Raw genomic sequence first — 11,832 nt, 5'->3', positions numbered from 1 at the left:
GGCCTTTCTGTGTGGAGTTTGCATGTTCTCCCCGTGTCCGCGTGGGTTTCCTCCGGGTGCTCCGGTTTCCCCCACAGTCCAAAGACATGCAGGTTAGGTTAACTGGTGACTCTAAAATTGAGCGTAGGTGTGAATGTGAGTGTGAATGGTTGTCTGTGTCTATGTGTCAGCCCTGTGATGACCTGGCGACTTGTCCAGGGTGTACCCCGCCTTTCGCCCGTAGTCAGCTGGGATAGGCTCCAGCTTGCCTGCAACCCTGTAGAAGGATAAAGCGGCTAGAGATAATGAGATGAGATTTGCAGTGGGGAAAGTTCACGCCCAAAACAACCCCACATCATAACCGAGCCAGTTTCTCCTTTAATTTGTCACCTTTTTGTACACATTTCAAAATATGATGAGATGAGATGACAGACGAGTCTAAAGACAGACAGCCGATGAATTACAGTCAATGATGTTGGTTTTTATTTTTGTTGTTACATTATTGTAAATCAGACTCAGCTCCAAAAGATGGGATTTGCCTCAGCCAAGTGGCGAGGCTCGGCATGCCACATGTCAGTCAAAAGTCGGAAAGATTCTTCAGGTTAAAAAGAGTCTCATCTACAAACAGCTCCTCTCACTCAGCAACGAGGACACACACAATAACTCAAACCTTCACTGCAGAGAAGAATCCAATGAAAAAAATAAGAGAAAAAAAAAATCTAACAGAATCTCTGTCCATCGTGCTTTGAGTTTCATATAAGGAAAACAAGCATTATGCACACATTTTGTTTCAATGACTTGTGTATTGGTTTATTACACATGCCCTTTTCTTGTAGTGTACATTATTAATTTCCCGTTGAAAATTTTACAGACAGAATTAAAATTTAATTGTAATAAGAAGTAAATTACTTAGTTGTACAAGTTTAGTGAAATTCACCTCCAAACCGTCTTTGTAAAACTTGATTGGCCCTTAGGACCCCACTGGCACGCTCCGTATAAAGCAGATGGTTGCAAAATAAGCAAAAAAAAAAAAGTTTTTAAAATTGTAGAACAGTTATAATACTTAATTATAAAAAGAACTGCTGACATTATTAAACACATTTGAAGTAAAATCCAAAAGAATTTGGCAGCAAATGATGAGGTCATGTAAGGCAAACCGCACCGGCACAAATGCGCACACACATTTTTACACACACGTGCACGCACGTACGCTCTCACACAAGATAACGGACACTTCCTGGGTAAAAGATGACAGTTTTCTGTTCAAAAGGGCTTGGTGAAGTGGCACACTGTGATCGGCCATGTGAGGACTGAAGGAGGTAAAATTAAAAGTAGCCCTGGGTTTCTTTCCATTCCTCGCTCGTTCTTGCTCTAGTCATCTCCTGCTTTCATTCCTCTCACCGATCCCTGGTTACGCATCTGTAAAGGATACATTTTTAAATATATATAATATAAATAAATAAATACACATTATATAGATACAAGTGTTTTATTGGGAAATACACCACTTATGGTTTTTCATATGAACTACATCTGGGACATTGAGTAAAATTTTCCTAAAAATCTGGAAACTGATGAATTGTTTTGATAAATTTGGGTAGCTTTTTTTTTGTGAACGTGTCTATATAATAAAAAGAATATTATTCTTTTTATTATATAGACACGTTCACAAATAATATTCTGATTATCATCATCATCATCATACTGAAAATATGAAGTTCTTCTTGCAGCTGTGTAATATCCCCCCCAACACACACTCATTTTACTTCTATATTATAAACAGTTATTCCGTGAAATCGAGTTGTACATGAGCTGATAGTGGACGAGGCGCTTAGCTCCAAGTTGGCTATAAACCATGTACGATGAGACTGAGTGGAATAATTGTTTTATTCTATCCACATTCACTGGATTTTGAGAAACAGCATTTTTAGCAAATTCGATAAATAAAAACTTTATACAAAATGTCAGACAAAATAATTTCTGCTTAGAATGTAAACAAACCAGGAGGCACGGTGGTGTAGTGGTTAGCGCTGTCGCCTCACAGCAAGAAGGTCCGGGTTCGAGCCCCGTGGCCGGCAAGGGCCTTTCTGTGCGGAGTTTGCATGTTCTCCCCGTGTCCGCGTGGGTTTCCTCCGGGTGCTCCGGTTTCCCCCACAGTCCAAAGACATGCAGGTTAGGTTAACTGGTGACTCTAAATTGACCGTAGGTGTGAATGTGAGTGTGAATGGTTGTCTGTGTCTATGTGTCAGCCCTGTGATGACCTGGCGACTTGTCCAGGGTGTACCCCGCCTTTCACCCGTAGTCAGCTGGGATAGGCTCCAGCTTGCCTGCGACCCTGTAGAACAGGATAAAGCGGCTACAGATAATGAGATGAGATGTAAACAAACCGGCAAAATGACAGGAGCAATTTGTGGAAAAAAAAAAGCTACAGTAATAATTCTCAAAAAATGGGGGAAAAAAAACAAACAAACAAACAAACAAACAAACATTCTTACCATCAAATACTTTTATTCCATATTTTGTTGGATTCTTTTTGTATTTTTTTGGGGTTTTGTTTTCAAGTAAAGTTTTTATTTCATCCTCGGTTGGTTCAACAACATGCACTGCCATTTTATTTTTCTCTACTCATGGGATACGAGTTGATTGGCTACTACTAGGCTATCAGAGCGCACGAGTCCTCATATCCAGTGAATGTAGAAATATTTTATTTATTTTTATATATTATATATAAAAAAATACACACACAAAGAACTTGAGCTGTGTTCATATTTGTTAGAAAACCATCGCTGTATGTCGCTGATGTGTCATGGGCGTGTTTAAGTTAGTGACTGATTTTGTGCTATAACCAAATAGATTTGGATACAGCCCAAGTGTGCTGGGTTGAGTCTCACTTTAAGCTGCCTTAAAGATTTTTAGCATTGGATCACACCGCTCTGCATGCGAGCTGACAAACATCAGTGTGAATCACTGAAACCTTGCCTGGACTGTCTCCTATTGGCTGATGAACAGCAGCATCAGAGTCGATTTCATCCAAAAAAAAAAAAAATTTCACTGGAGTCAAACTTATCAGATGAGGGAGCATAATTTTAAAACACTTCTGCATGCTTGTGCTTGTTATCTGTGAACATGCTGTTCTCATTTAAATCTACAGCCAGAGGTATGTTCTCTACAAATCGCTCGTGAGTGTAGCTTTACAAACCTAATACCGTATTTTTCGGACTATAAGTCGCTCCGGAGTATAAGTCACACCAGCCAAAAAATGCATAATAAAGAAGAAAAAAACCATATACAAGTCGCACTGGACTATAAGTCGCATTTTTTGGGGAAATTTATTTGATAAAATCCGAGACCAAGAACAGACATTTCATCTTGAAAGGCAATTTAAAATAATAATGGATTAGAGAACAACAGGCCGAATAGGGTTACGGTATGCTAACGTAACACATTCAGCTACATGACGCATAGACAACAAACTGAGCATGTGTCTGGTATGTTAACGTAACATATTAACAGTTATTCAGATAACTATAGCATAAAGAACATGCTAACAAGTTTGCCAAACCATCAATCTCACTCCAAAATCACTAAATCCATTGAATTCTTCATCCTCGGTGTCATTTCTAAACAAATCCGCCAACTCCGGAGGTAGACGAAGCGCTGCTTCCTCTTCCGCGTTGCTTTCGTCAGACTCGTCGTCAGTTGCAGTTCCAATTATTCCGGCCTTTCTGAATCCTGACAGGATGGTTTCGGTTGTCACTGAAGCCCATGCTTTGTCGATCCATCCAATGACTTCCAGGAAAGTTGCGTGGCGCATTCTCACGGTTGCCGTGAAGCCGTGCTCTCCATCCATCATCCACTGCTCCCACAGGTTACGCAAGACTGCCTTAAAGCTCCGGTTCACGGAGATGTCAAGTGGCTGGAGTATTTTGGTTAAGCCTCCAGGGATGATGGCAGGTATGGAGTTGAAAACTTTTAATTTATCTTTGAACTGTGGCGTGATGTGCGCTCGCATGCTGTCCATCACAAGCAGGGCTTTGCGCGTTCTAAAGAAGCCATCCGGACGCTTAGTGTAGCACTTCGTAAGCCATAAGTTCATCATTTCTTGATCCATCCACCCTTTCTCATTAATGGCGATGGCAACTGAGGGGGATTGGATTTTTGGCATGGTTTTTCGTTTGAAAATGACCATTGGTGGCAATTTTGATCCATCTCCACAACATGCCAGCACCACTGTGAAGTGTGATTTCTCATGACCAGTTGTTACTATATTCACACTCTTTAGCCCTTTCTCTGCGACACTTCGGCCCATGGGAATGTCAAGCGTGAGGGGGACCTCGTCCATGTTAATAATATGATCCGGTGTCACATTGTGCTCAGTTACATGCTTTTCAACGAACTCACAGAAACTGTCGACCTTGGCTTGGAAGTCTGCTGGCAGTTTTTGGGACATCGTTGTCCTTGCTCTGATAGAGAGGCAGTTGCGTTGCATGAAGCAGTAACACCAAGAAGGTCCTCCCACAAAGTCATTTATATTCATCTCCTTGGCAACTACAACCCCGATTCCAAAAAAGTTGGGACAAAGTACAAATTGTAAATAAAAACGGAATGCAATAATTTACAAATCTCAAAAACTGATATTGTATTCACAATAGAACATAGACAACATATCAAATGTCGAAAGTGAGACATTTTGAAATTTCACGCCAAATATTGGCTCATTTGAAATTTCATGACAGCAACACATCTCAAAAAAGTTGGGACAGGGGCAATAAGAGGCTGGAAAAGTTAAAGGTACAAAAAAGGAACAGCTGGAGGACCAAATTGCAACTCATTAGGTCAACTGGCAATAGGTCATTAACATGACTGGGTATAAAAAGAGCATCTTGGAGTGGCAGCAGCTCTCAGAAGTAAAGATGGGAAGAGGACCACCAATCCCCCTAATTCTGCGCTGACAAATAGTGGAGCAATATCAGAAAGGAGTTCGACAGTGTAAAATTGCAAAGAGTTTGAACATATCATCATCTACAGTGCATATCATCATCAAAAGATTCAGAGAATCTGGAAGAATCTCTGTGCGTAAGGGTCAAGGCCGGAAAACCATACCGGGTGCCCGTGATCTTCGGGCCCTTAGACGGCACTGCATCACATACAGGCATGCTTCTGTATTGGAAATCACAAAATGGGCTCAGGAAGATTTCCAGAGAACATTATCTGCGAACACAATTCACCGTGCCATCCGCCGTTGCCAGCTAAAACTCTATAGTTCAAAGAAGAAGCCGTATCTAAACGTAATCCAGAAGCGCAGACGTCTTCTCTGGGCCAAGGCTCATTTAAAATGGACTGTGGCAAAGTGGAAAACTGTTCTGTGGTCAGACGAATCAAAATTTGAAGTTCTTTATGGAAATCAGGGACGCCGTATCATTCGGACTAAAGAGGAGAAGGACGACCCAAGTTGTTATCAGCGCTCAGTTCAGAAGCCTGCATCTCTGATGGTATGGGGTTGCATTAGTGCGTGTGGCATGGGCAGCTTACACATCTGGAAAGACACCATCAATGCTGAAAGGTATATCCAGATTCTAGAGCAACATATGCTCCCATCCAGACAACGTGTCTTTCAGGGAAGACCTTGCATTTTCCAACATGACAATGCCAAACCACATACTGCATCAATTACAGCATCATGGCTGCGTAGAAGAAGGGTCCGGGTACTGAACTGGCCAGCCTGCAGTCCAGATCTTTCACCCATAGAAAACATTTGGCGCATCATAAAACGGAAGATACGACAAAAAAGACCTAAGACAGTTGAGCAACTAGAATCCTACATTAGACAAGAATGGGTTAACATTCCTCTCCCTAAACTTGAGCAACGTGTCTCCTCAGTCCCCAGACGTTTACAGACTGTTGTAAAGAGAAAAGGGGATGTCTCACAGTGGTAAACATGGCCTTGTCCCAACTTTTTTGAGATGTGTTGTTGTCATGAAATTTAAAATCACCTAATTTTTCTCTTTAAATTATACGTTTTCTCAGTTTAAACCTTTGATATGTCATCTATGTTCTATTCTGAATAAAATATGGAATTTTGAAACTTCCACATCATTGCATTCTGTTTTTATTTACAATTTGTACTTGGTCCCAACTTTTTTGGAATCGGGGTTGTACCTGGGCGTGGAGACGCAACTGCACTGTTGACAAGCCTCTCCCGGCAGCACGTTGTTCAAGCACCCATGTGCAAACTCATTCCTCTAGCTGTGGCCACCTAGCTTTTAGCCCGCGATTAGCTTTTTTTGTTTTCTTCATTGCAGTAAGAGTAACCTCCGCTTTTCGCCAGTCCCTCACAAGTTTCTCGCTCACTCCAAACTTTCTTTCTGCTGCTCGATTACCGTTTTCGGCTGCATATTTCACTACTTGCAGCTCGTAATCTGCAGAATATGATTTTCTTTTTGATGGCATTTTTTTTTCAGCCCTTCTCAGTTGTCTTTATAAGTTACCGGTAATGTTGAAATTTAAAATTTTCAGTGGTAAAGAAGTAGCAGGTACAGGTACACAAGCCTAGAGCGCCCTCTTGCGGATGTCAGTGTGAAAATAACGAACATGTGAAATTATAAAATAATGTGTTAATAATTTCACATATAAGTTGCTCCAGAGTACAAGTCGCACCCCCGGCCAAACTATGAAAAAAAGTGAGACTTATAGTCCGGAAAATACGGTACATATGGCATTTACGCTTATTGTATTAGAACGAAAGGGACAGGAGGTCACGTTTTACCTGGTCCAGTTCCCGCTGTGTCTCCTCCTCCATCCTGCGGATGTCGTCCATGGTCAAGTCCACCCAGCGGTCCAGCCAGCAGAACAGCTGCCGGTGAAAGTTAGTAAACAGCCTCTTCTCCTGCTGCTCAGACAGCATGACGAAGTGGGAAAAAAATAAGGGTAGAGACGTGTTATTACACTGTGCTTCTCTTACACTAATATAGCTTTAGACACACAGACATGATTCACACGGAATAACACAGAAAAGAATATTCGCAAATCAAAAGTCCAGACTGAACAGCGGACAACGTAACTTCGCCGTGGGCCAAAGCGAAACGAGAAGGTTTATTACCTTGTGAATGAAGTTCTCCACACGGCCCTGCAGACCCCACCAGCGAAAATGCACAGTCACCAACTTATACGCAGTCATATAGGGACAGTTACTGTTATGAAGTTCTTTCTACAGAAGAAACAGCGAAAAGTATTTCAATCATTTAGGAAATTTTGTCTGTGTTGATGAAGAGTGCGAGTGCACGTGTGTGTGTGTGTGTGTGTGTGTGTGTGTGTACACACCTTCCATCCTGGTCCCAGTGGCCCTCTACCAGTCTTCTCAGAGTGAAAGAGAGCAGGATCCTCCTCTGGCTTATAGTCCTGAAAGACAAATTTATATGAACTATTAAATACGTTTTTTACAGATAATTTCAGAGGCTTGGATGGTTTGAACAGAGAGGGGCGGTAGAGCTTTTTACCACCAAATAGTCTGCAACAGAACAGTACGGTTTAGAGATGTGCCATCTGTTTAAAATTTATTATTCATTATAATGGCGATGATACACGGGGCAACTTTTTGGGCAATGTTGCCGAGCAATGTTGCTGGCAACGGGCAACTAGGTGAGACACAGGGCAACTTTTCAGGGCAACTAACAATGGGCAACAACAGTTAGCAATGGCAGTTTACAGTTAGCTAAAAAAAAAAATCGATGTCTTAATTTTTGCTGTGACCATTTAATCAAGCTGTCTGTTGTTTTTTAGAGCTTTGGTGAGGTAAATTCCTCCATATAGAATATTAAAATAACAACTTACCGGCGTAAAAACAGATGAGGAGTCTCTCCATCTCTTCACTCCACTGACACTGAGCGGCCGCCATATTTGTTTGAAATTTCTGATCCGAACCTCACCGGAGGTCACATGACTCGATACTCGCGTTCTGATTGGCTTATCTCAAAAAGTTGCCAGAGATTATCAAAACCATTCAGAAAGAAACAATGTTGCCCAATCTCAATAGAAAAGAGTCAAAACGCAATTGCCCAGCAACATTGCCCAAAAAGTTGCCCCGTGTATCATCACCATAAGACTTAAATGAATGGATATTCAGTAAATAATTAGGAACGAGGAAAAAAATCATATTAGTATGGTGCAATCAAGTAGAATTTTTCCACAGCAAATAAAAAAGTTCCTCCTGTCAATGGACGCACATATTTATATGCAATACAGAGAAACAGAAATTTAAAACAATAAACCAACCAAAGAACGTCAGGAAAATATTTCAACCTGAAGCAGTTCTGCTTTTCTTTTTCATATTTTCCCCCCCTGACTTATTCTGGACCTAAAGAATACTGAGGACCTGAAAGGTGACTGCAGTATTTGAATACTGACATCTCAAACTGTTAACCAGATATTCTAATACCTGCGCACATCCCTAATATAATTACTAAGCCGAAACAAGAACCTGGTTGACTATCCGCATCTGTTTCCAATCTAATAACAATGTCCCTGTGAAAGTAGCAGTATTTCTCTGGAGGATGCACAGTGGTGACCTGTGATTAAGTTCCGAGACATATTCAATTCGTAAAGTATTATCTGAAATTTGCGAATGGATTTTATTTTACACAAAACAGACCTATGGCTTGTTTTACATTACAATTATGGGTTGTTTTACAATCAGGGTACGCAAGCTAAAAATCACATTTAACACTTATTATCTTCAATATCAAAAGGCTTGACTAAATAAACTTGGTTGTTTATTGTAGCCCTGTGACAGCTCTATTTACCATGCAAAAAAAAAAAAAAAATTGGTGATAATGTTATTTTTGGTGAATGTATGGCAATATGTGTCACATTTAGCAAAATTACTCGTGTCATTTAGAAAATGTGCTTTTTTGACCACCGGTAGCTCCAAAAGGGATGCACTTAAATCATTCTTTATATCATAAAACACATATTTGGTTCCATATCATTGGAAACATAGTTAAGTTTTAATGTTGAATGCCAGTAAGTTTTCAGACTATTTTGATCAAATTAGTATGTAATTGTATCAAAAAAAGGTCCTTTCCGAGACAGCTAATTTTTCAATATAAAATAACATATCTAAAATGATTATTTTCATCCGAAAATGTGGTCAAGATATTGGGACATAAACATTAGAGACAAATAACACAAAGCTTACAGCCTTATATTTAAAAGCACTATGGAAGTCGTGGATTCTGAATTGTCAAAAAAAAAAAAGTCCTCTCTGAGAATCACTTCATTTGTTTCTCCCAGCCCTGCTTAAAGCTACACTTAATCTTCTTTATCTTATAGCAGATTACACAAAACTACCATACACACACGTCAAAAAATTACCTGAAATCTGTTCTTTAACTTGTCCTTCACTTAAAAACTGGTACAAGAACCAGTTTGAATCAATTTGAATTTTGGACCCCTGTGACACAAACTTTGTACCCTGATTGTAAAACAACCCTTATGTGAGGAGCTGTCAGAGAGGACAAACGACTTGGCACCAGTCAGAGCGAGTTTGTTGGCTTGCAGTAAAGTTGGCAATTGACCCAAGTGAAGCCAAGTACATAAATGTTTTGAGTGAACATTTTCATTCATCTCTCTAAATAACTGATAATGTGAATTTTAATATTTAGTCTCCCGAGTGGGGCGGCACGGTGGTGTAGTGGTTAGCGCTGTCGCCTCACAGCAAGAAGGTCCAGGTTCGAGCCCCGTGGCCGGCGAGGGCCTTTCTGTGCGGAGTTTGCATGTTCTCCCCGTGTCCGCGTGGGTTTCCTCCGGGTGCTCCAGTTTCCCCCACAGTCCAAAGACATGCAGGTTAGGTTAACTGGTGACTCTAAATTGACCGTAGGTGTGAATGTGAATGGTTGTCTGTGTCTATGTGTCAGCCCTGTGATGACCTGGCGACTTGTCCAGGGTGTACCCCGCCTTTCGCCCATAGTCAGCTGGGATAGGCTCCAGCTTGCCTGCGACCCTGTAGAAGGATAAAGCGGCTAGAGATAATGAGATGAGATGAAATAGGAAGCCATTTCAGATTCAGCCAAACTTGATGATGAATTTTATTAGGGCCGGGTGATAAAATGATAATCATAACTATCGCAATACAAGAGTGCTCAGAGCACAATATCCCCCGCTGGCAACTGTGCCATAACTCTGGTAAAATGTGACTGAATTGAACGAAATTGCAATATGCGCATTACTGACATATAACAAAGAATCCTGCCAAGTTTTGTGAAATTCTTCCAAAAATTTGTGAGAGGAGTTGATTTCAGAAGGTGAGCACCCTTCCCGAGACGGACAGACATCGCCATGACATAATCCCCCTTCGGGCCTTTCAGCCAGCGGGGGATAATAAAAATCGTGAGGGAAGTTGATTTCAGAAAGTAAGCACACCTTGATGAAACTGCCAAAGTACAAGTTTGTTAATAACCAAAGGCGTAACTCTGGTAAAATTTGCCCAAATTAAACAAAATTTCAATATGCGTATAACGGTCATATAACAAAGCCTTCTGCCAAGTTTGGTGAAATTCCTCCACAAATTGTGAGAGGAGTTGATTTCAGAAGAACGTACACCCTCATGAAAGTGTCAAAGTTATTTAATCGAGGGTCAAAACTCTGGTAAAATTTTCACAAATTAAATGAAATCGCAATCTGCTTATTACCGTCATATAACAAGGCCTTTTGCCGAGCTTCAAGAAATTCGTCCAAAAATTGTGAGAGGAGTCGATGTCAGAAGGCGAACACACCTTCATGAAATTGTCAAAGTATAATTTTGTTAATCAAGGGCTGTAACTCTGGTAAAACGTGACCGAATTTAACAAAATTATAATATGTGTATTACCGACATATAACAAGGAATCCTGCCAAGTTTCATGAAATTCCTCCAAAAACTGTTAGAGTTGTTGATTTCAGAAGCTGAGTACCCTTCCCAAGACGGACGGAAATCGCCGTTTGGGCTTTTCAGCCAGCAGAAGAGAACAACAAATCTTACATACATCTATCGGGATAATTATCTATATCGACTGATATGAAATTTATCGTGATAACTTTTTTGGCCCCATCACTCTGCCCTAGATTTTATGTAGGTTGGGGAAAAGAAAAGTAAAATAAATGCTGGAATTTCCTGTGTGCAAGTAATAAAATGTTACCTTAAATATCAGCAACAAGAAAACATGTACAGGGTTTTTTCTAAAAAAATTTAGTATGAGGGCGCTCACCATGGCGAGGGAGCGAAGCGGGGGGGGGGATGGTGCCGGTTGTCCCCCCCCCCCGCCGTGCAAAGCCTTTGAAAAATGCTCCAATGGGACATTCTGAGGCTATCTGAGAGGGAAATTGTAACAAATTGTCTGTCAACATTGAAAAAGAAAGAAGTAATCTTCTTCTGCCCCGGACAGTCTTTGGCTTTCTTCCGCTTCGTGCCGCAGGATGACATCTTTAAATGCCCAAGTGTCAATAAAAACAACTCGCCAACTACTTCTGTCAAAAGCTCCCGTGCCGGTGGGTGAAAGGTCATTCAGTCTCGAGAAATCTCACGCTACAAGTCAGCTGACCTTGTATGTAACCCATGTCAAATCTCGCGAGAGCAGCCGCGACAAGTAAACAACTAAACAACATGGCGCCTCAGTCTGGAAAACGCCAATTCGGATTGTTTTTGCACCGTCTGGCGGTGTATCTACCATGATTGGAATATTTTTGGAGCAATTATAACGTATTTGATGATCAGACACATTGTCACGTAGTGTTGCTGGGATGTTTTCACGGAGTCGGTAAGGGGGCGCACGCCGAGAGTAAGAGGGCGCAGCGCCCCTGTTCCCCGGTTTAGACGAAAGC

At 41.1% G+C, this 11,832-nt stretch overlaps 1 protein-coding gene across 1 annotated transcript in view; it reads right to left on the bottom strand.

Annotated features, from left to right (window-relative positions):
• Positions 1-439: 439 nt before the first annotated feature.
• The window catches only part of pitpnbl (phosphatidylinositol transfer protein, beta, like), a 28,954-nt gene continuing 17,561 nt past the window's right edge, over positions 440-11,832 (bottom strand). The window contains exons 8-11 of the mRNA XM_060901832.1: positions 7,300-7,377; positions 7,079-7,186; positions 6,746-6,868; positions 440-1,398 (exon numbers count right to left, since the gene is read on the bottom strand). Of these exons, the coding sequence (XP_060757815.1) occupies positions 1,351-1,398; positions 6,746-6,868; positions 7,079-7,186; positions 7,300-7,377 (357 nt within the window). The 3' untranslated portion in view covers positions 440-1,350. The remainder of the gene's footprint in view (positions 1,399-6,745; positions 6,869-7,078; positions 7,187-7,299; positions 7,378-11,832) is intronic.

This window comes from Neoarius graeffei, chromosome 20 (assembly GCF_027579695.1).
Source record: "Neoarius graeffei isolate fNeoGra1 chromosome 20, fNeoGra1.pri, whole genome shotgun sequence".
NCBI classification, from domain to species: Eukaryota; Metazoa; Chordata; class Actinopteri; order Siluriformes; family Ariidae; genus Neoarius; species Neoarius graeffei.
Note: the sequence above shows the minus strand (reverse complement) of the source record. Positions and strands in the feature narration are given on the sequence as shown.